Below are 24,473 nucleotides of genomic sequence, written 5' to 3' on the forward strand. Positions count from 1 at the left end.
GTATGTCTATAAATAGATGAAATCTGTTCAGCTTGTAAGATCACGCACATTTTCCTGTTTATCTCGATATCTGAGAGATTCCCCTTTTCCGTTGATATCGTGACATTAATTGCATTTCTTCTCTTTTCCGCCGTATTCGTATCAGTACGCTATGAATAGATCCGATCCAGAAGTGAGCGAGCACAGTCATCCTGATTTTGTGTTGAACTTTTTCGTTTCGTATGAATTTTGTGTCTGGAACGGTCGAAATGAATCACCGATAGTCGCCCATGAGCATTAATTAATGCTCGACGATATAAATAGGTCAGTGAGCGTGGAACTGTACTTTTAATTTATAATACAATTTGATGATTTATTCAAAATAAATGACAAGGAAGAACAAAGTAAATATACGAATGTGAAACAATATCCACAACAAGTTTCCCAGTGTAGTAGTACAGAATAATATTTAGTTAGTAAACTGAATAAGAAAAACTCAAATAGTTTAATATAAATAGATCCTCAACAAATTAATGCAAAGTGCATAGCTAGATTAATATTCATATTTTATGTCGACGCTAGTTAAAATGTGTTTGAATGATCTAAAAAGTTCCTTTGCATCTCGTTGCAGCGTTGCACTAATCAACAGTAGCGGATTCGGTGTTATCCGCAGCCAACGAACCATGATCCCGTGACATCCGAACAATTTGTGTTTACGACACGCCACACTCACACGAATTACGCATGTGTCAATATTGGACACGGTTCCGTTTATACAACCGATTGATAACGAGCTTCTAGCGTTCGACTTTGCGCGATGCGTTTTGTCACAACACTCACCGCATACTCATCGTCGCTTTCCGTAAAACGTGAACTGCAGACGTACTTGTATTAATAGTATGCTTACAACTTCGGAATATTCATTATTATTGGACAGCGGATTTTATGCAGTTATAACAAACATGAATAGGTGTGAAACAATGGAAACGTTCAAAAAATTAAAAAATATTGTTATATTATTTTTAACCTATTCAATGTATCAAGGAAGAAAATAAATGTCTATTTCACTTCAGTTTGTTGCAAATCAGATATAACATTTTTATTTTGCATGAAGATGTGTACTAACATTTTGCTCAAGTGAATATTGTAGACAATGTTGAGCATCTTATGCGTACAGGCATGCCAGAAACTAGTAATGACACGGAGAAAATATATTTTTACCAACTTTTGCTATAAAACTTTTAAAAAATGTGAAATGTGCTGTTCTTTTGTCCCGGAGTGCAAATTGTTTAAACCGTAGCACAATTTCGACGAAGCTCCGTGACGCTTTCATATATCAGTTCAATTGAGAAAATACTTTCCACATTTGCGTAAATTATTCCACAAAAGTCTGTCTTTACGTAAACATCCGCAGTTTAGTGATGGTAAAGTTATGCGCGATGCGTCTTTAATTGAAATCCGGTGGAAAACGTCAGTGCAAGAGGTAGAGACGATCATTTAAAATGGAAAGTATCGTTACAATTTGAATTTCTGTGATATCCTGTCCACAGTTTCGTTATTATTAACCGGCGGACTTGATGCATGAATGAAAAAGAATGGAAGAAATTATAACTTGTCGCATGTTTGTTGCAGTTGATGCAAACAACTTTAATTTTGCATGAAGCTTCGCAGTCTATTTATAATCTGCATAATTTATTTAGAAAGCACAAGATTATATATTTATATAAAATTGTATGAGAGTGAAAAGGAGAGTCCTCACCAAATAATAATAAAAAATGAATTCTGTGTACAATTAACATTTGTGGACAAATCGTAACTTTAGCATTTCAGTCTGCAGAATAAGTTGAGCAATTTACGCTTGAAACGAAAGTACAGAAAAATTGAATATAATGAGTTTGTACAACAATGTTTGAATAACGAAACAGTGTGTTAATTACAGTAACAACAGCTTCCGATGTAATGCGTCCGGAGGCCTATTCGTTAATTGCTCGAGCCGCGGTTATCACAAAACGAGCAACAATCAGCGTGCCCTCAATTTCGCCGAGCAGTTTTGCCGCTTTTGTCTCGAAACGAGTGAAACCAGATTTTTACAATCACGCGGGATCCGCCGCTTATTATTTCCATGCCGGTGTTGTTATTTTTCGCCGAGCGAGGGAAGACTCCTCGCACTCCTTTTACATCCTCGGCAATCAACCTGGCATTTACCGAGGCATTTTAAATATATCTTCAGAATCCCCGTGGCATAAGATCAGCCAGTTCCCGCGATCGCTTGCATACATTCGAAATCTAACGCGTTACCGCTATTATTGAAAGAACAAAAAATGTCCTTTCCCAAGGATACTTTCTTGTCTCCGGCATATTAGCATACTTGCACCGGCACGCATAGGACTTGGACCGGCCATCGATGTTTTCACGCCACAATACGCACAACGAACAAATTTATTCAGGGATTATAAATATTCACGGGAGGACGTCATTGTCTGTACACTATCGTCCATATGATGGAGCAACTTTTCGTCAAACGAAAACACGCCAGACGTTTTTCTCTTCGAGGAGGCATTCTGGTTTGGAGGGTCAGTTTTTCAATAATTTTTGGGGATTTTCTTCAGAGGAGCTATTTTACATTCTGCATTAGGCGTGTTCGAAGTACAGAAACAATCACGTGTGTTATCTTCATGCAGATCTTCATGCAAACTAACAATTTTCTACCTGAATTGCAACAAACTGGAGTGAAATAGAAAGTCATTTTCCGTTTTAATATGTTCAACAAAATTCTTCTACTGTTTTTGCTGTTTTAAATTACACCTACTCATGTTTGTCATAAATCTATAAAACCCACCGTCTAGTTGTACATTCTTTTACGTTCTTAATCAATATGAATGTGCCTGCTCATTCAAGCACATGTTGTCAGAATAATTTCAAGAAATCTAAATCAATTGAGTGTTGTAATTTTTATAATACAATGTATACCAGTCGTATCTTGTGCTCGGTACGGTTAGTATTAATGGGCGGCTCGTAATTGAAGCATTAGGTGTCGAACGGTGTTCAACACTTGTGAATGGCAGTGTATGCACGCTCGCGTAATCGCCTGCTCAAAATACGAAAGAGAAGATTGCTGGACCTTGAATGAAACTATAGACCATTATCCTTGATGCAGGTATCTTTTATAACACTGTGGTTAGAAGTGCTCGTGTAATCCCGAGCGTTTTATCATTTTGCAATGTCACCGTCCACTCTTCGTCGGCGATTATTACAGCGAACGAGAAAGAGAGAGAAGAAGGAGGGCAAGAAAAAAAGGGAGAAAGGTCCTCGACAAGGCTGAATAAATAATTGCCCGTGCACGCTTTAAAAGTCTTCTAGTGACATTTTCACAGACGAGCCGCGGCTGTTTGTTTGCAGGCTCGATGAGCCGCGGGAATGCGTTGTTCCTCGCAAATCGAGGACCATCTTGCGCCACAGATTGCGGGGGAAGAGCGTCTAAAGAAGATCTCGTGCCGCATGAGAAGCCAATCGCGAAGATCTCGACGGGAGTCACGTTTTCATCGGCAACGGGTACGGTTTGCCGGTTTTGCAACTCCCGCATACTCTTCCAGAGTTCATCCTTTCAGAACAAATCACGCCGCTCGCTCTTTCGCCAGACTGTTTACACTTTTTCGCCGGAGCAGTCTACCATTTTCCTTGGCACGCATACAGTCGGTCGGAAAAATCTCCGCGTACCCTTTAACCTCGCGACCCGACTGGGTTATGGAAACGTGCGGGTTGAAATCATTTTGTTTCAAGCGATTTTAATTAATTTGATCGCGAATCTTTTACTAATGTATTTGCAACGTTGTGCTTTTTAAAACGAGCCCAAACACGATACCATTTGCATCACGTTTGCCCGTTTAATCCACAATTCGGTAGAGCCTCCCTCGACTAATTCGGATGAGCGAAGCTCTGCTGAACCGTGGATTAAAACTGTGTAATAACATTAGCAATATGAAGGAAGAAGAAAGTTCTTACACTGGAATACACTTCTCATCCATTCCTTTATGTCTAGACCGCGGATTTTATGGGTTTACGATAAAACTGAACATTTTTGTTTTGCATATAAAGCCGCAGTCTACTCATGTGTCTTATAGTTCCGTCGCGGGGTGTAGCAGCGAAGCTGTGATCGAACAAAACGATTTAGAGCCGTGGCAAGAAAGGCTGGAGGGAGCAACGCGAGAAATAAATCATACGCTCGCGATGCAAATTGCGATCAACGAGCAAAGTGTCAGCAACACGGATCTCACGAGTCGTCTACAGCGTCGAACAGATCCGTGCAATCCGGCGTATGAATCCCGTTGAATCATAAGCGCGTTCCAATCGCCGACGACGGTACAAATGAGCACGTCGACACGGAACAAGTCCGTGTTTCCATCATCGTTTTACGATCCAGCCACGATACACTCATACGGGGGGGCAATAACAATGTTTCAGCGAGGCAACGTACGAGAGCCCGTAATCAATCGGTGCCAATCGCGGCCAATGACGTGTAAGGTCGCGGCGCTCGGCGCTCGCCGAGCGATTCGCTCCGATAATCGGTTGAAAGTACGAGTTCCTGGTACAATTTCTTGCAAAACTCGTGCGTCGGTGCACTATTCCGAGACTTGTTCCTGCTTGAAAATCAGGGTAACCGGCATAAGGACGGCCGCCGGTCGCCCGCGATCTCGCACGTGTCCGCTGTCTCTCTTTGTTCGACGCCGGAGATCGCGGAGTCGAACTCTGGGGCCAACGTGAAAGTGCGACACACGATGCCAATGATAAATGTGCCAAGAAACACGCGGATAACCGAGCGCGGTCTACCTCCCTCTCTCTCTCTCTATCTTTCTCTTTTACGAGACACCGAGGTGGCCATTGCACCTGCAACCGTTCGTTTAGAGCCACGAAACTCCGCAAGATTGATCGGAGTAATAAGCCGATCCTAATGAACTCCGCTCGAACGATACGTTCGGCTGACTCATTGCGAGTTATCGGCTGACTCGACCGCGAGACGAGATTCTACAATCAATTTGTACTGGCCAGCCTCGGCAGTTGCACCTCTATAGACAGCGAACGTCCTTTGTTAGGGCTATCCGAAAGCTATGTTCACACTGAAGCAACTTAATAGGAACATTTACCCTACATGTAAGGTTCAAGGTTACTTTATTTTAACAAAGACTTAGGGAAACGTGGAGAGGATGCCTCCAGCATCCTAGCTCAAAGTAAGAGCAGCTCGATTATAGCCATTAAAGAATTTTTAATGAGCATAGACAAGAAACCCTGATCGCTGACAGGGGTCTAGAATTAAGTAGAATAAGGTAAGCAAAAGGAGACATTCCCTTCCTTCTCAAGTACCAAGTCAGCTTGGGAAGAAGTGAAGGGAGTAAATGTAAAAACGATATAATACACATTTAAAAATAGAAGACTGGAAATAGTTTTAAGGAAAAGGAACCTGGATAATAATAATTACATGGTACAATACTAAGGAAAAGGGACCTCTTTGTACTACTAGGCAAGATAAATTAAGACACAAACACAAACAAAACGAAATTTATCTTTTTCGTTTTTTAGAAATAAGAAATATATTTTTGTTAAACAACAGCGACGAAAGTACAAAGAAGAAATAGATAGTCCGTAAAAGATGTACTACAAACTAACCCTACATGTATCTTTCGAACCCGTGGTAGCAGCAGGTTTGTCGAAAGGACTTCTCGATTCACTGATTTCCTATGATTAAGTCACATCGACGCAGCATCGCGCAATACCTACTCATTGTCCCAGTCACTTTTTCTTTTCCCACAACCGTGTTACACTTATCGCGGGTAATAAACACGCGTACCAATAACCGCGCTGTTTTATACGTGAATGAGCACCGTCGACGAAATCGTTCGTTCGTTCGCTGAAATCTATTGCCCACCATTGGGCAACGTTCGGGGTGTAATTTCTAGTATGACGCGTGCGCGCCAATATCGCGGCAAACTGCACCGGAGAAAGTGTAATAAAGCTAACGAGAGTTCATCGTGATAATTGATTATGAAACGGACCACTTTTGACCGCTTACGGTGTAATTGTGATTTTAGGCTGGCCCCCGACTGCGAACGCTGACTAACGATTTCTGTGTTTCGCAAGCTTATTGTCCAATTAGGAAGCAAGCTTATTCTCTCACTGTAGCTGATAATTTAATATAGTCAAGATACTAATCTTTGTTGAATTTTTTCGAGGAAGTATCTGTTAATTTTAAATGTGCTCTATATTTTTCAACTCTCGCGGTGTGTTACTGTTTGCAATTATACAACTGGCAATAAATTTTCGGCCAGACACAGTGGTAGAAACTTGCCGAGAGATAACAATCTCTCGGAGTGAGATGAAGGGAAGGGAAAGATGACAAATTGGTTTAAGTTTAATATAAAGTAGACGCACAAAGGATAATTAATTCCTTTATGTAATGAAATAATTGATATATCATATTATTTAATTGAAATAATCCGTAATTTGATTACACTGTACCTCTTAGAAACTGAAGACTTCTATCAGAGTTCTTTCACTGTTTCCATTAATGTCTTAATGTTCACGAATTTTTTGTAAGTACTCAAGGTCACGCGAAGGTCACAGCGTTATAGGTGGTTGGATACATCTTGACCTCTGTTATCGTATCGCGATGGTGAAATATTTCGTTAAAAAAACTCCGATGACCTTGAAGTCTCGAAGAATACGACCTTGAGAAAAATTTTATCCCATCACAAATACCGTTTCCCTTTGTCATTTTTCTCTATCATAATAGTATTTCTCGATTAAAACACTTCACAAAAATTTGCATTCTGAAATCGATCATTTCTCGTGTGTATGGAAATTGAATATAATCAAATTACAGCTCTGAGCTCGAAAGAATGCTCGAAAGAATGGTGGTCGATCGAAAACTTATTGCCAGGGGTAATGTAATGTAAACGTGCAACGAATTGAGAGATTAGGCTACAAAATATCCAGCGATAATTGCTAGCCTGAAGACGCTAGAGCTCACTGAAAGTGAAATTGCGGCAACGCAGCCTTGGACTCGTTGTATTATACTTAGGGGACCAGTAAGCTTATTCTAGTTACCCGTGAATCTCTATGCAATTGTTCGGCAATGTCGCTACGACCATAGACGCCACAAAATTGTTCGTTATTTGCGCCGGCTTCGGCTTCCATTTACACAGCCTGTAATAATGAAATACGATTGACTCTGTTAATGGTTGCTCGCGACAGAAACGTATGGAACCCTAAAAATACGCGATTAATAAATTTGGGGTATCACAAGGGGGATGTTTTGAACCCCGTTTCGAACACACATGGCGAACACGTGCGAAAACAGGGCTTATGATTTGTGCTCTAATTATACAGATGCTCGCGTTCCCGCGAACGCTGAAGCTACATTTTAATAGCCTAGCAAAGTTCTCTTTGCTGCTTTCAGATACAATTTCGCTACGTAAAAATTATCTAGGGGCTACCTCTACACCCTCCCACACCCTTACACTGATCCGTAACTTTTTACTACACTTTACTTTCTTGTAATTTTTGTAATTTCCTACAACGTTCTTTATTTTTAGCCCCTAAAGTCCCCCCTAAATCCGTCACTGTATCGTATACATTACTATTTAAACTTTCTTTTCTCCGCCCCTGTATGAGAATTTAAAGTAGAAACAATCGAAGTTCGTATAAATTATTTTTTAGCGTTAAGCTATGTCCACGTTGAAGCAACCTCCTCGCCCTCTTCTTCTTTTACTAAATAAATAGAGACGAAAAGTGGCTCGATGTTGCTTCTGTGTGGACATAGCTTTACGTTCCTGTAGAACCGATCGGACGTTACCCAATGCGTAAACGAATTTCGGAATTGCCACTGAAATGTGGTTTACGCTGGTCGACATTTTTCGAAATCGTACGAGGACATCTCGTGCTCGCCTGCCAAAAACGAAGTGGGTCAAGGCAGACGTTGAAATTACTCTTATTAATGACTTCTGACTTCGGAGATTGATGACTCCATTCAAGTATGACACTTGACTGTGGCACCGTAACCAAATACAAATGATTCGAAACGAAACCACCATAGAGCCATTCACGATACGTGATACACTAGTGCAAATTTAATTTCAATGAAATTACGCTACGCAATAAGTTGTGTACGTATTGTGTACGCTTAGTTGGTTTAAAGAAATGGATAAACAAAATGAAAAGTACACTAGCGCACGTAGGAATCGCAACATGAAATTGAATAATATTTTGTGTCTGTGAAAAATGGAGATATGTCTAGCTTAGACCTTAATTTGTATAAATATTAATTGAATTGTATTATTATTAGTAGATTGCGGAATTATCTATCTGAATTGCAACAAACCAGAGTAAAATAGAAAGCTATCTTCTTTTTAATATGTTTAATAAGCTGAAAATAATACAACAGAACCTTTAAACTCTTCTAATAGTCTTGCTGTTTTAGATTACACCCACTCATTGTTGTTATAAATGCATAAAATCCGCAGTCTAATTATTAGTTTGACCATTGAAGTCAATATTTCCATTGTACGATGCACGCTTCTCTGAAGTTTAAATGCATATAGATCGTTGATGATTAGAAAGCAAGTTTTCATGTATCTAATATAGGCTACGTTCTCGCTACTTTATATCTTCTCGATGTTGTAATTCTTGCGCGTGACCGTAATGTATTCCGTGTTAGATTTAGAAAAAAGTTGTAGAGATCTGCATCAACCGTAAATTGAAAAATTGTATCGGTTTTCTTTGAAGCAAAGACGTAACGTTGCATGAAATTTCTTAATGTTTTCCCACAGCAACAACGCACATTTCTAGGACATTTTTTAAGGAGAAAACTTTGTATATAGTTAATAATACACTCCGTATACATGGAGTCGACGTTCTATTAAAGTACTGCACGCGGACTTGCTCAATACTGGAGTGCAGAGTGCAGGACGGCGGCGATTATGGTGGCAAGCCTTGTCAAATTCGGGCATTGATTAGAAACTTGGGCTCGGTCGACCCCAAAATATTGATGCTCATTGTGGAGCAACACGCTGCAAGCTGCAACCCTAACGATCGTGATATCGCGAGCGAACAATGGCCGACGCGGAATACTGAAGTTTGTTTCAACATGGTCTCTCGAGGCGAAAGAAGCGGCGAACGGGAAAGACCTGCTAATTGTAAGAATTTAAGGACACATTATGTAACGGAAACTGTTTCTCGTACAATGCACAATTCGTTTGCTGTAACCGGCTTGACAAACGATTCAGATAAAATTTATTGTTTGTCTGTTTTAATAGTGTCGCGGTTAAGATGTTAATTGTCAAGCGAACATAATGTGTCAATCTTTCGTTGAAGTTTCGCTGTCGTGTGCTTCCGGGAACCTCTAGCCTGAATTCTCATTCATACCAGTACGAAATCAACTAGTTATCCGAGGATCTGCTTAGCTACTGTGCTGCACAGACAATAGCTAAACAAAGCGGAAGAATTTAATTAAAAATCTTCCCTTATCTTCGACGAAGTGTGCGGTCCTTATAGCAACCATTTCGCAAAGTATCCTTAAGATCATAATTACACCTGATCCAATATCCACGATGCAATTAAGCGGATAGCTTTGGTGATATCAGCTGCCATTAATCAGCTAGTGGCTCAACTGAAACGGAGTCACGTGTCTGCCGCTAAAATGCTAACGTCACCTGTCTAAATTTTATGCTGAACGATTCAAACCCTTCTCGTGGCATCGTGGATGCATGCGTTCAACACGAGCATATTCAAATGCCTTCTATTTGTATTTCTTGATAGGATTACAAAGGTGGTCCGCGGATTGTCACAAGCCTCCACTAATCTCGCTACTATTATTATTGCCGTTAATACAGCTTCGTCGCGCGTCAATGAATTGGAAAACCAACGAAGAAGTAACACGTACGTTATAGTTGTTAATAACACAGTTTCTCCCATTACAAGATGTATACTCAACTTTTTCTAAAGTAATTTCCAATCCAATCAAACGAGATTCTTGTCGGTTTCATTCACGTTTCTCTTTAATACTAACCGTACCGGTCAAATGACGGTTTTCACATCTTCTATTTAATAACGACTGGGATTGCGAAGATTAGAAATTATTCGATGAATCTCTTCGTTCGTGTTCTAACAAAAATTCTGAGCAAACTAAACAAATTGGAATATTTAAAAATACCAGTCACATTTTGTGCTAGGCACGGTCAGCGTTAATCGATGGTGGCATTCGGATTTGTTTCTAGCAATCAGTTTAAACGATCAGCTATTTATATATAGAGAAAATTAAATAAAAATTATTGAATGGACGTATAACTATGGCCGGTATGCAGTCGTCGAATGCGTCCGTCACGCAAGAGTCAAATCATTCTGAATATTAAAACGAATAGCTCGGAAAGGGTACGCGAAAATATACATTTCAGCTCGGGGCGTTGCATCATCACAATGATCGAACCGGAGAACCAAAAAAATTCACGTGTACCGACGTAATATTCCTTGTGAAAGTGACCGAAACGTCACGGTAACAGTATAGCAGGTATACAGTATGTATGCAAGCGTTGACAGACTCACCTGATCGTCTCAAGGATTCTCCATCGCCTCTCGTGCCTCGTAGATCTTTCAATGTCGCAGGTGCGTGGATCTACCGGCGGAGCATCGAATCATCGCCCCTAACGTCTTCATGAAACCACACGGATCTCGTTCAACACACTCTTCTCTGTTTCTAGATCGAGCGCCAAACATCGATCGAACAAACCACCATCGATCCGACACCACCAACCTCGACCGGCCAAAGCAAACTATTCTCGCAGCGTCCGTGTCGAAATCCTTTTTAAATCGGCGAACTAGCTGGCAGAGGTTCGACTCGGCGGATCACGCTGGTCTCCATAGATCCTAGCGATCGTCAATGAAACTGTCAGCCGTCGATCGGCGAACTGGATCGTACCCCGACCGATCGATCGATAAAGATCGTTACGCGGGGGCCTCAGGCTTCTGATCGATTCATTGCAGAGTTAGAACCGCGTTTCTTCTCGTTGCTCCCTGAACGGGGATTGTGCACGTCCTCCGCCGCGAGAACCGATCGATCGATCACGATCGATGCCGTTCTCCGCTCACGATCGCGACGGACCACGATCTCACCGTGAGCAGCGGATCTCCGCGACTGCGGCTACTTCGTATCTACTCGCGGCGAACGATCGCCAGTGAATGCGTGCGCGCGCGCGTGTTCCTCTCTGTTTGATAGTGTGCACGGCCGTGTCGACGCACGAGACGTTCATGTTAATAATGCGAGCGCCCGCGCGCGATCACGCATTCGTGATAGGCAGGACAGGGGAGGAAGGTTTTCTACCGATCTACCTTCGCAATGGGTGGTACACTTCGGATGAAGAGGATCCTTTTCTTCGAGAAGATCGGTCCGGGCGAAAGATCTAGCAGTTCATTTGGTAAAAAATTATGACTTGTCTCATATATCGGTGTTTAATGCATCTGCGTTAATTTTGAAATATTGAGCAATGCCGAAAATGTCGATACATCCAACAACTAGAAACGAAAATTGTATTCATTTCATCGAATTTTTTCATGTCCATCCACATTTTGTTAAATGAAATTCATTGAACACAATGCAACGATTTCGTTTTATCGTGATTATACGGATCTTTATGCATTTATGGCTTCCGAAAATTTTCAAAAAATGCTAGAATATAAAATTCGACAGAATTCTGCTCTACTGCCACTGAAATAAGATCTTGTTTGCTTCCATTTTCTTAAAATTCGTCTAGAAAAAATGTTTTGGTACACGATAATGCTATCCTTATTTTTTGTATTGTTCTGAATACGTCCATCTTGACTGGTATATGTATGTTTTCGTTTCGTTTTCGAATACGCACGATGCAAATGATAAAACATTAACGAACAAATGCAAGGAAACTGTTGGAACAACTAATAAATACCTTCCACTGTTTTAGGTCTACTATCGGGGTTCAACTCCGGGGTTCACATACGTCACGCCACGGGAAGATCGAGGATCTAGGGTCTGAGAAAATGGTTGATTTCTATCGGAGTCTCCCGTCGCTCGAGGTGAGAAATGAATGCATTATTTATGATTTTTAACTTATCAACGGAACTATCGCGGGGACGTGCGGCTATAGAAATCCGTAACGAAAAATATAAATATTAATAGCAACATAAATATTGAAGCAGCTAACGTATCCGTTGTCTTGCGCGTTTCAATTGAGCTACACGTACTCGAATACATTTCCAAGAGAAGATATTTACAAAAAGATTTTGAATTATCAATTAGGCGACCTTCAATATTCTAGATATCGTCACGCACAGTTTTTTAGAACGAGAATATTTTGTCAGTTAGCAGCCTCCACGTATCTTTCCGTTGATACATACATTCATTGTGCTAGTTAGTGACTAAGGAAAAGGATCATAAAAAATGGAAGTTTCAAAGATCAAAAATACAAAGAGATACCGAAGCCTTATTCAGTGTCAGCGTAAGGAGATCGTTATCGCGGGGAGCAGCGCGACACAAAAACGGTGTAAATATGCACGCGGCGGAACAAGGAATACAAAAGTGTGGCAATCGTTTCACTTTTGAAACTTCATCGAGTGTTGCAAGAAACGGTAAACGATCTCGTATTTCGTAACCGTTGATCCGATTCGGCTCATTACGCGCGAGCTTCCTTCTTACGGCAGCTCTTCTTCCTGTCGTTTCCCAGATAACAATGAGGCATAATTCGCGATCCATTGGAGCTCAGCTTCTCCTCTTACGATCGGCGATAATAAAAACGGCATTGTTTTCACCTTGTCATGTCCAATTCGTTCTTTCTTTGTTCGCTAAATTACGTAAGGTACGATAACAATCACTTTCCATAACGTCGTTCATAAAATTATACAATGTGGTCCAATAACTTCGACCACCTTGAATATTTCCATTATCTGTGATAATATGAAAGAATATTACGTTCAGGTATAAACAACGTTCATTGCTCTTTCTGGAATCTGCAGTGGCTCGCGAAAAGGCTGACGACATGTAAATTCTATATTCTTGCGCAAACATGTATACGAAACACACGCACACAATGCCCACGAGGCGTGTTTTATCAAATTATTAAAAAAAAAATGTGAACGGTGGCTAATTTTAAAACGAATTCATAACAGCGTGTGAAACGTGTGAATTCGATATGAAAAAATGATGAAATGATACGATTCTCGTTTCCTGTTCGACGTCTCTGGTCTTTATTCTTACGTAATGATTTGTGCGGTTTGTTGTGCCTCTGTGTTATTCATTTTTACTAAACTATATGGCTGAGAATTAAAATCACTTTTCTAATATTAATACTTCACCTGCCGGAAGCCTACGAACAAGCTTTTCAATGACTGTGTGAAATGTATGTAACAAAAGCTGAACAATTTAGTAGCACTAAAAATTTGTTCAACTATAAACGAAATTGCTGTGGCTTTTTAAAATTCTATTAAAAAATATTGCCGGTAAGCAAAGTGTTAAACTAACAATGTAGATTTTTACTTTTCATACTCCTTACCGATTGCACTATTGCTTTTTTGAAAAAATTACATCTTGGCATGTTTTATTTATGATGGTTCTCTAAGTTGAACCCCTATCTGAATCTATCCGATATGTCCTCATTGTCTCGTGAATTAATTAATCGTTTATAATGAAGAGTTAATGTAACGCTAACCTCGATAACTATTAGGCAATCAAACCCGAACGATCAGTTTGATTTCAATAGCCTGCGCACACAATGATTCATGTATATAACGTACATTATACCGTTCCAGTAGCTTATCGAATGAACAAGCTTCATTCCTTCAAGCTAATTCGTTCCCACATTTATTTTACTGCGTCTACATTGGGCGTGAAAACATAAAGTCTTTGAAAGGATATATTTACTAACACTTGTCTCGTATACAGAGGTACATATTCCTATAATTTCGAACATTTTTTGAGAACCAGCACAAGGAATGAGGATTAGACAAACTTTTTCAATTTCACTACTTACTTCTCTGAAACCTTTTACGTAAATGCAATTCCAGATACGCATAGTCAATTAAGATGCAGAGAAGTAGCGAAATACGCCCTCGCACGAGGCCTATCTCCTCTCAGCAGCTGATGTGTATTCCGAACGAGTAATGATCGCGACCTTGAAGAATACTAATCATCCGTCTAACAACGTCGTTGGGCCACCACACTTCCGGTAGTCTCGTATCAATCGAATTGTAGCCGCGGCTCGTCTAATTAGCGTATCAAGACATAGTCGCACGAAAACCCGAGGCCGCTACAGTTGTGCAAATATAATCGGATTTCGCAATGACTGCCAACGCTTGGAACCGTGAAAGTTTCTGATACCGCGACTGTGGAAGCGAAAGAAATGGCTGTCGGTATCGGGCAACTCCGCGACCGCCGAAGAAAATGCTTAATCGATCGTTAAGTAACGTTACAACGCGTTACGTGATCCAAGAATTTTTCGACAACATTTTGCGCCTCCAATGGAAAGGCTTCCGGGATCATAGATCGATCCTGTCGAGCTTTGTTTACAATGCGCTTGGATCTCGCTCGTTTAGAGACGCTGTAATGTCGGCAGATTTTTAACCCCTTGCTAAATACTTGCTACAATATTAACTGTTGCTGCAATAAGCTCTTGATCCAAGTCGGATCCTCGGGTCCGTGCTCCGATAGATCGTGTAGGGCTGCCTATATCGTATTTAGTGTCATTTTAATCTGTAAAATTGCTGCATCACACGTGTAAAGTGTTGCAGGAAAATGATAATAAATATGGCAATTAAAATAGAAATCAGCAGAGAGTAGAAGCAATGTTTACAGAACATTTTAATCTTCTTTTTTGTCGAGGTAGAAAAAGGAACGGATGACAAGGTTGGCTGGTTTTCTGCCGTGCAAAATTAGTGAATTAGTCACTGTGAGAGAAGAGAAAATACAATAAGGAGACGGATTTGGTGAAATAATTTACATCGTACTAGAGTGCACCGTTCCAGCCTAGAACTTTCATGCCCCTATCACCTAGACACTGATAACCGGACCGGCTGCTTTTACAGATCAACTGATCGCCGCGGATAGACCAAATTAGCCACTCGCTAGCAGGAAAACATCAGTGGAAAAAGAGTATTCGAATTGTTGCGAGTTAAACGGGGAAAATGGGATAAAAAGTGGTTTTTAAATTTTCTTGGTTGACTATTAAAAGAATTTTTTCTTGGTTGACTATTAAACAGGAACAAGACGTGTCCGGAGAGCTTTTCGAATAAATATTCTTTTACTACATTTAGACTATGGGTCTTTATAAACAGGGGCTCTAAATAATTTCTGTTTCTCTTTACGAAATGTGGTAAGTTGAAAATAATATACAGTGAACACCATAGTAATATTCGGAACCATTTGAAAAAACGGAACTTTTAAAAGAAAGATTACTTTTTTAATATCAGATCATAGGACTTTGATTTTCTTGAGAAGTTGGAACAATTAATTTACTGCATGACGTGAAAAGGAAATTATCCTTTTACTTTTTCCATTTGAAAGAACAAAGTTGATCTTCAAATGACCTCGAAAACGCCACCCAAATAAAAAACAGATACTCCCCCTGCTTCCCCCCTCGAAATCCTTGTTTTTCACTTTTTTAATATCTTTCATACTTTTCGAGATATACGGCTGGAAAGTTTTCAAATGAATACCCTGTATACATACATACATTGCATAAATCCTAAGGCTCACAAGCAACTAATAAAATTCTTAAATCTCTTTTACTTAGGTAACTAAATACTTTTTCAGTACAAAGAACTGGTAAATCGGGAAGGCTTTCGAAGCAAGAACGTAAAAACTTATTCCTAACTTGCTCCAGTAACTCTTCTCTTTCTACTCCTCTTCCAAATCGACTATCTATCATACTAGCATATATTGGATATTTTATCTTATAATCGTCTGATTTAAAAGCCTGTACTATACTTTCATTTTTTGCTAATTGACTTATATTTTTTGTCAAGATATCGTAAAAAGAAACATAGCTATTATCAATCTTCTCCCTCTTCATGATTTCTATTTCTTCTTCACATTCAATCAGAAAATTATTGATTTCACGATCATTAGTAATCCACAGCAAATTTCTTTCGCTTACATGTAAACCTGCAGCTCTTACCTTAGCTATGTGCTGTTTAAGTAGCTTAATAGTTGCAGAATTCATAAATAGTACCGTAGAATCGTCTTTTACATCAGCTCCATTAATTAAAAGCAGTTCGGTCATTATCGTATCCCTTTTTTCAATAGCGTAAACTATTGGAGTTTTTCCCTGACTATCTTTAACATTAACATTAGCACCATAGTTTATCAATAGTTTGGCCACTTCCACTTGATACTTTTTGACCGCACTATGTAAAGGCGTAAGACTTTCTCCAGATCTTGAACTGTCTGACATGTTAACATCGGCACCATACGTCAATAGGTCTTCAACAATTTTCAGACTTCCATTCTCAACAGCAGTACATAGTAAGCTAGGATCTTCTTTTATATCAGCTCCATTAGTTAAAAGCAGTTTGGTAAATTTTGTGTCCCTATATTGAATAGCGTAAAATATTGAAGTTCTTCCCTCGCTGTCTTTAACATTGACATTAGCTCCATGGTTTATCAATAGTTTGGCCACTTCTACTTGATACGTTTTGACTGCACTATGTAGAGGCGTGAGATCACTTCCAAATCTTGAACTGTTTAACATGTTAACATCAGCACCATATTTCAATAGGTCTTGAACAATTTTCAGACTTCCATTCCCAGCAGCAGTACATAGTAAGCTAGGATCTTCTTTTATATCAGCTCCATTAGTTAAAAGCAGTTTGGTCATTTCTGTATCCCTATTTTCAATAGCGTAAACTATCGGAGTTCTTCCCTTACCATCTTTAACGTTAACATTAGCTCCATACTTTATCAATAGTTTGGCCATTTCCATTTGCTTCCCCTTGACTGCACTATGTAGAGGTGTAAGGTCTCTTCCAAATCGTGAACTGTTTAATATGTTAACATCAGCACCATACTTCAATTGGTCTTCGACAATTTTCAGACTTCCATTCCCAGCAGCAGTACATAGTAAGTTAGGATTATCTTTTATATCAGCTCCATTAGTTAAAAGCAGTTTGGTCATTTCTGTATCCCCATTTTCAATAGCACAAACTATCGGAGTGTCTCCGTGATCATCTTTAAAATTAACATTAGCTCCATAGTCTATCAATAGCTGGGCCACTTCCACTTGATACTTTTTGACTGCGCTATGTAGAGGCGTAAGATCTTTTCCACATATTGAACTGTTTAACATGTTAACATCAGCACCATGCTTCAATAGGTCTTCAACCATTTGCAGACTTCCATTCCCAGCAGCAGTACATAGTAAGTTAGGATTATCTTTTATATCAGCTCCATTAGTTAAAAGCAGTTTGGCCATTTCTGTATCGCTATTTTCAATGGCGTAAACTATTGGAGTATCTCCGAGATTATTTTTAAAATTAACATTAGCTCCATAGTTTATCAATAGTTGGGCCACTGCTACTTTATGCTGTTTGACTGCACTATGCAGAGCTGTAAGATCTCTTCCAAATGTTGAACTGTTTAACCTGTTAACATCAGCACCATACTTCAATAGGTCTTCAACAATTTTCAGACTTCCATTCCCAGCAGCAATAGATAGTAAGTTAGGATTATCTTTTATATCAGCTCCATTAGCTAAAAGCAGTTTGGTCATTTCTGTATCCCCATTTTGAATAGCGTAATCTATTGGGGTTGTTCCCCGACCATCTTTAACATTAACATTAGCTCCATAGTTTAGCAATAGCTGGGCCACTTCTACTTGATACGTTTTGACTGCGCTATGTAGAGCCGTAAGATCTCTTCCGAATCGTGACCTGTTTAACCTGTTAATATCAGCACCATACTTCAATAGGTCTTCAACAATGTTCAAATATCCTTTCTCAACTGCAGTATTCAGTAAACCAGGATTATCCACATCTTCACGGTTTACAATAAGATTATGTTGCAGAAGAGTCTCGAACCTCTTTTCACACATTTTTCCTCTGCAGAGTACTATGGTTTTAACCCAGCAGTGCCCAATGTTAGTTTCTGAAACGAAAGTGTTATTGAGTGTTTGTGGACCCCCAGTGCAAAGTAATATTTGTACTTAATGTTTTATGTTTATTATAACATTTAGGGTGTTAGGAAAGAGAAAATCTGGTCTTCTGGCAGAGGATGAGAGGAGTTTGAAAGAGATGATAAAGAGTACAAGAAAAGACAAAGATATTGAGAATCTGAGAAGAAATAGAGAAATGATAGATAGCATACCTCAGTGATAGGGATTTGCTGGACAGCTTCTGTTGCTTTGATTATTAATGATGTGGCGTCGGTCTGGCTAAATTTTCAACCACTTTCCACGCGCTCGTCCAGTCCTTTAGGTCCGTGCCAGTCCAAGTTAGTCCAACCTGTCGTCAGATTGGCACCAAAACTGGTTTATATTGGTATTATATATTGGTATATTATATTGACGTATCCTCCAGAAAAAAAGTTACGAAAACAAATTCGAAAGACTCGAAAAAATAATACGATTTAGCCGATGTCCTATAATGTTGAAACATTAGTGATCAAAACTTTGAACGGCTATATCTCGAAAATGAAAGTGTGTGACAGTGTGACATGCGGCGTTCTTCCTGACGACAGATATATACTATGGATTAGAGATATACTTGAAATGATTTGAAGAAGGCTTTGACAGTTCTCAATGTTGACAATGCTGACTTGATGCGTCGCCACCACGAATCAATTTCAATTCGCCCCGCGATCACCCGCGGAGCTCCACGCTTTGCCACGCCACCAATCAGAACGGAGACATTGTTGCAAGATTTCACGCACATGCGCGGCGATTTCAGCCTCAGTAAAGTAAGATTCACGATAAAATGGGGTACCTTGAGCACCCCGCAGAATTTTAAAAAATTGGTTTGATTTGGTTCTGAAAAATGAATGAATAACATGTGTATTTGTGTAAACTCGTAGGACACGTCCTGGAGTCTTTTTGTTCAGAACAGATTGTATAATTATATTAATTATTATAATAGCGCGATAAGTATATAAAATTAACATTACATACTGCTTCAATGTCACCTTAATTAAAAGTTTGAATTAAACAACCATTTATATATAACATTAAAAATTTTTTATTATTTATTATGCTTTTTATTTTTTGTGATGTAAATAGTTCGTGATTTCCTAAGAAAAGAGAGAACATTTATTTATATCTAAATGCCTATAATGTTCTCCAGCTGCACATTAACAAAACCAAAACAGAATTGTATATATTTATATTAAATTCTGTTCAGAATCTTCATTACGAGTCAGACACGATATTGTAAACACTGGTTAATACTCTGATGACATATTACTAAAGTATGACCTATGCGTTTAACCTATTTATGTAAATACATAATAGTTTTGCAAACGAATTAAAACAAATATATGTTACCAGAATTATATTAAAAGAAAAACAGAAAACATGAACCTGTTACCAAAAACCCATGAAGAATTCAGTCAAGTCGAATATTGGAACACATTTTTCAAGAAACGGGGTAAAAAGAGTTTCGAATGGTACGTATTATTTATATGTATTTATAATTAACTTATAGATGTAATTTATTAAATTTATGGTATTTGTGTTTGTATTCAGGTATGGAGAATATCCAGAATTATGCAGTATACTCTTAAAGTTCATCAAAATGAAAGACAATGTTTTAATTGTTGGTTGCGGTAATTCAACGCTTAGTATGTGCTTGTACGATGCTGGTTACAGGTAAAATTGATATTTCACGAAAGTATATTATTAATTCTTTCACTGCGGCTACTTTTAGCACAGCCGAACGCTGTACCTAAATATGTTACATGTTTGTTTATAAAGATTGATATTGAAATACATTTGTTTTTTAATCACAGGAACATTACCAATATTGATATATCGCATATTGTTATTAAACAAATGCACGACATTAATGCTTCAGTGAGGCCAAATTTAATTTACGAGCAAATGGATGCTACGCAAATGACTTATCCAAATGATACGTTTAGTGTTATTTTGGATAAAGGTACTTTAGATGCTCTTATGCCAGATACCAAGGAAGGTACAATATCCACAATCACCAAATACTTTAAAGTAAGTTCGTATATCTTAAATAATGTTCGAAATTATGTGAAAAAAATGTTTCTTTATATATAAATCGAATTATTTTAGGAAATCACAAGAATTCTGCGCAACGGTGGCAGATATATTTGTATTTCTCTATTACAAGAGCACATTTTAACAGAACTATTGTCTTATTTTCCTGCTGCTGGATTTATGTTTCGTATAATACGATGTTACGAAGCAGAAGCAAAAGCTCGAATAGAAGAAGGCAGTTCGATTCCAGTTTTTGTAGTAGTTGCTACAAAATTTACAAATTTACCACATGCCGTAAGCTTTCTGTTTCTATTTCGATACAATTACAATAATGAATTTCTATTTTACAAGTTAGAAAACTTTGAACTATTATTAGTATATTGTATGTATACATGATCATGTATAATTATTATCTATTATCGTTATATTATTGTTACAGAATCGGAATCGTTTTGTTGTTAGTTTTATTAAATAATTTGTAACTAGTTAATAGATTTTTCAAAAGAAGTTCACTCAGAATATATAATTAAAACAGGTCTTAGAAATAGCATTGGTTGATGGTCCTCCGAAGCGGTTGTCAACGTCGAATGATATGATATCTGCTGTACTTTCGACACAAAAATCAGCTTCAATTTGTAATAATCTACAGAAACGAAGTGTAGCTGATATTGGAGAGATATCATTGGATTTACATCGTCCTGATGATGAGCATCCACGTTATACAATCTATGTATTGGACAAGCCTAAAATGCATGGTATAAATACATACGCAGCATTTATAGTGCCACAGGGAAAGTAAGTTTGCTTTCACCTTTAGAGGGCCCACATCTTTCCATTGGAAACTTAAATTTTCTTTACGAAAATAGATTTCGTCATCAAAACTGCTTTCGAACCTGCAATTCTTGTTGTAAATTCTTTTTGTCAGATGGCTGCAAATGCGTCGCGTTAGAGGGAACGCCCGCATATTTTGAATATCTACCATCTAACATATTTTGTACATCCAGGCCTTCTAAAGGTTAATTTCTGTTACTGTTATGAGGGGATATAATTTTACCAATAACTTATATGTCATTAGAGAAACAGATTGGTTATTTAGCACAAAAGAAGGAAGACAACAAGTTCTTAAAAGCGCGCAACGAGATAGGCTTGCAATTGTCACTCTACGCAGGGAACATAAATTTGAGAGTTGGGATGCTGTAAAAACTGAATTGGAGGATTGCATTTTGAATTTAGCACCAGAAGGTTTATCTAAAAAAAATGATATTCCTTTCTTATCATTAGGGTCCGATGTAGGACAGAGAGTTATATGTTATGAAGGGAAAAGTGAGCTAAGCGGTTCTTTTGTTGTTGAAGAGATTGAAAGGGATGGTTATGAGTTTAGAAGACTCGTGTTTCTAAGTAATCCCTATGTTATCCAAAGCGAAGCTCGGCTCAAGCAGGGTATTGAATTTTCTTCCTATATTCTACTATTATGTTAATGATTTTTTTCGTTTTTAATTAATCATTTTTTCAGTGAAATCTAGGCGTGGTAAAATGAAAAAAGTTATCGATCCTGGTTTCCTAGCTTGTGATCATCATTTATACATGAGCATTGGTGTTACTGCTGTAATAAATCCTAAAGAATATGATGAAATTATGATCGTAGGATTGGGGGGAGGAAGTTTATGTACATTTTTGTACAATTGCTTTCTTAAGGTACGAACGCGGATATTATAAAACTCATTTGTTGCATTATGACGATATATATTACTAGCAAACGCTGGTTAGTAGTAGCGTGAAAACCTTGTATAAGATATAATAATAGTAAAACATTTTTTTAATTTTTGCAGCTGAAAATTATTGCTGTTGAAATCGATGAAGCAATGCTGAAAGTTGCAACCGACTATTTTGGGCTTACCCTTGACGCCAGAATGAAGGCTGAAATTGCTGATGGAATTCAGTTTATTAAAGAAACCTCGGTAGCTGGAAAGAAATTTAAAGCTGTACTGTTTGATGTGGATAGCAAAGATACGACAGTTGGGATGAGTTGTCCACCTAAACAATTTTTAGAAATGCCAATTATAAAATCAGTGTCAGAATGTTTAACGAGTGATGGTATTTTTATATTGAATTTAGTCAGTCGCGACCAGAACATGAAGAAAAAAGTGAAGAATGATTTGATGTCCGTATTTAAATGTATAGCATGTTATTCCATTCAAGATGAAGTAAATGAAATAATTCTATGTTCCATAAATGAAAATGATAGTTCTGAATGGAAAAGCAAATTGATAGCAGCTGCTACAACTTTAAATGGACAAGTGTGTGCGAGAAAGTTATTAAGTAATGCAGATATATTTGATTTGTCATCTTTTATGGAAAATCTATCTGTAAATTCTTAATTAAAAGATCTATCGTGGATATATTTGTAGTAAAATTCATTAGTTCATTGTTGAATTATTTTTAAACGAATATCAGGGGTGTGCGAGAAATGCGAAAAAATTTTGCGCATGGTATGCAAAAGATTGGCCACCCCTGGTCTAGCCCCTTAAATCCCCCCATAAATCAGGCACATTTTCCGCATTTATACATATTCTTGGGTACCTGAATCCGGTATTCTATTCCGGGCAACCGGAAATTCTGTCCGGAGCACGGTGGCCTGGATCGAGAAATTCAGTAACATTTAGCTAAAAACGTCAACTTATCGCGAGTTCTAATTTTGTATTGCTTTCTGAATGTCCATCAAGATCGAAAATGAAAAAAGTAATGCGATTATTATTTCTAATTGTTTTTGCTTACGGTAACGTGCACTCTTTCGTGTTAAAAATTAACATCGACACCAAAGTTCACATTACGTTAAAAATTTATACAATTAAATGGAGTAACGAATTTGGCCAAATATCTTTTACATCCGAAGAGCCCAAGCGTTTTAACATGTTTCAGCATATTTTCCCCTATGTCCTATGTAATTGTGGAAGAATCATTTCCTCCTCGGCTCACGGCGATTCTTACGACGCAAAATCGACAGGGTACGTTCGAGGGATACCTGCTTGGGGTTGAGGAGCGAGGCTATCTTATTGTTAGCATGGTGGTGCTTAGGGATTTCCAACTTACGGGAAATCCGCTATTATTCTATTGACATTGTAAAGTCTGTTGAGAAGTCGCAGTACCACGATGCTAAAGTGTTAGGGTCGTTGCAGACTATACCGTCACGGCGGTTACCTGCACCGCGCCGCTAGGCCGTTTTGGGTTTCTTCTGTGTATTTCAATGGGGATGCGGATACTAGGCCGTACCGACGACCCGCCGCATTCCCATTGTAATACACAGCGGCGCGGTGCAGGTAGCCGCCGTGTCGGTATAGTCTGCAACGACCCTTATTAGAGGGTATAGGGGAGTCGTCGCGCGTAGCCGTATTTCTTTAATATACAGGGTGTCCCACGCAACTGGAACAGGCTGTACCTCCTAAGTCCTAAACGGTCGGGAATAGAGGAAAATGTTATAAGAAAAAGTTGAATGGCATCAGACGGTGCATACTACGCAACTAATTTTATGCACTTTTGTGCATCGGTGCATCAGAAAAATGCAACTGCACTCTTTTTTAAAATGGAAACCTACATTTTTCACTGCACCAATCGATGCAGTTTGTTGTGCTCTACATAAAAGTACTAACATACTTATGCCCTAAACTTATTCGTTAAGAAGTTATCGAAGCTAAAAGTTCACATAATCCAGTTGCGTGGGACACCCTGTATACCAAGATGTTCGCTATCGTTCTAAGATCGTCAGTTGCCCAAGCGGTTACTAGACCTGGAACCTGGAAGGTCTTTGGCTTACAATAGTTTTATGACGGCCACGGTATAGATACGTCGTTGGTGGATAGTTCACCTGTTTACCTGAATTCGGACTCGCGCTTGTTCCTTCGCACGGAGGATTTTACGGCGGAACGTATTTATATTGTGTATACTTAAACAATTTAGGTAACTGTGCTTCTTGACGGTTCTGGGGTAAGCGACACGCAGTTCTTTGCATTGGAGAAACCGAAAAATATTTGTATTTATTTTGGTTTCGATAGAATATCAGTTATAGACAAATTTTGCACTCAAAACATCCGTTTCAGCAAAAACCGTATACAATACAAAAAGTAGAAATCTCAAGCTTTAAAATGGTTGTTTTTTCGTCAAATTTGGATAAATTTTAGCAAAGTTACAGCAGTTTCAATATTGAGCGAATTTTGAACTAGCTGTGGCCGCTGAAATCGGGCGTACAGCCCACTGTGCGTTATCAGGAAGAGAGAA

At 38.6% G+C, this 24,473-nt stretch overlaps 3 protein-coding genes across 8 annotated transcripts in view; 1 reads left to right on the plus strand and 2 right to left on the minus strand.

Moving 5' to 3' along the window:
* Positions 1-11,173, minus strand: part of Tsl (membrane-attack complex domain containing protein torso-like) — a 27,445-nt gene extending 16,272 nt beyond the window's left edge. Inside the window, exon 1 of one of the 2 annotated variants that reach the window (XM_076432415.1) lies at positions 10,570-11,173. Coding sequence is in view for 1 of the 2 variants with exons in the window: in XM_076432414.1 (XP_076288529.1) it covers positions 49-50 (2 nt within the window). In the remaining variant the exon portion in view is untranslated. Of the gene's footprint in view, positions 1-48; positions 10,548-10,569 lie in introns of those variants that run through there. The other variant, XM_076432414.1, reaches the window with a different exon arrangement.
* Positions 11,174-11,301: 128 nt separating this feature from the next.
* LOC143212996 (eEF1A lysine and N-terminal methyltransferase homolog) lies at positions 11,302-22,600 on the plus strand. 5 transcript variants are annotated; one of them, XM_076432403.1, is made up of 10 exons: positions 11,302-11,438; positions 11,961-12,072; positions 19,521-19,639; positions 19,719-19,841; positions 19,982-20,198; positions 20,277-20,495; positions 20,737-20,996; positions 21,277-21,641; positions 21,715-21,896; positions 22,031-22,600. In XM_076432403.1, the coding sequence occupies exons 2-10, from the start codon at positions 12,037-12,039 to the stop codon at positions 22,577-22,579; spliced, it is 2,070 nt and encodes a 689-aa protein (XP_076288518.1). In that variant the 5' UTR covers positions 11,302-11,438; positions 11,961-12,036; the 3' UTR covers positions 22,580-22,600. The 5 variants fall into 5 exon arrangements, with proteins under 5 accessions (XP_076288518.1, XP_076288517.1, XP_076288519.1 ...); XM_076432406.1 differs by lacking the exons at positions 11,302-11,438; positions 11,961-12,072 and adding exons at positions 19,069-19,086; positions 19,375-19,441; XM_076432402.1 differs by lacking the exons at positions 11,302-11,438; positions 11,961-12,072 and adding an exon at positions 18,271-18,937.
* On the minus strand, positions 11,428-18,889 carry LOC143212994 (transient receptor potential cation channel subfamily A member 1-like). The gene is made up of 3 exons (XM_076432397.1): positions 18,745-18,889; positions 18,347-18,483; positions 11,428-18,127 (listed from the first exon to the last, which is right to left on the minus strand). The coding sequence occupies exon 3, from the start codon at positions 18,072-18,074 to the stop codon at positions 15,732-15,734; it is 2,343 nt and encodes a 780-aa protein (XP_076288512.1). The 5' UTR covers positions 18,075-18,127; positions 18,347-18,483; positions 18,745-18,889; the 3' UTR covers positions 11,428-15,731.
* Positions 22,601-24,473: the final 1,873 nt, after the last annotated feature.

This window comes from Lasioglossum baleicum, chromosome 10, assembly GCF_051020765.1.
Source record: "Lasioglossum baleicum chromosome 10, iyLasBale1, whole genome shotgun sequence".
NCBI lineage: Eukaryota > Metazoa > Arthropoda > Insecta > Hymenoptera > Halictidae > Lasioglossum > Lasioglossum baleicum.

Excerpts from the sequence above, each read along its gene's own strand:
- LOC143212994 (XM_076432397.1), bottom strand. The coding sequence starts at position 18,074 with ATGTGTGAAAAGAGGTTCGAGACTCTTCTGCAACATAATCTTATTGTA.
- LOC143212996 (XM_076432402.1), top strand. The coding sequence starts at position 18,800 with ATGCGTCGCCACCACGAATCAATTTCAATTCGCCCCGCGATCACCCGC. Across the intron at positions 19,640-19,718 it reads GGTAAAAAGAGTTTCGAATG|GTATGGAGAATATCCAGAAT; the intron begins GTACGTATTATT and ends GTTTGTATTCAG. Across the intron at positions 20,496-20,736 it reads TTACAAATTTACCACATGCC|GTCTTAGAAATAGCATTGGT; the intron begins GTAAGCTTTCTG and ends TAATTAAAACAG.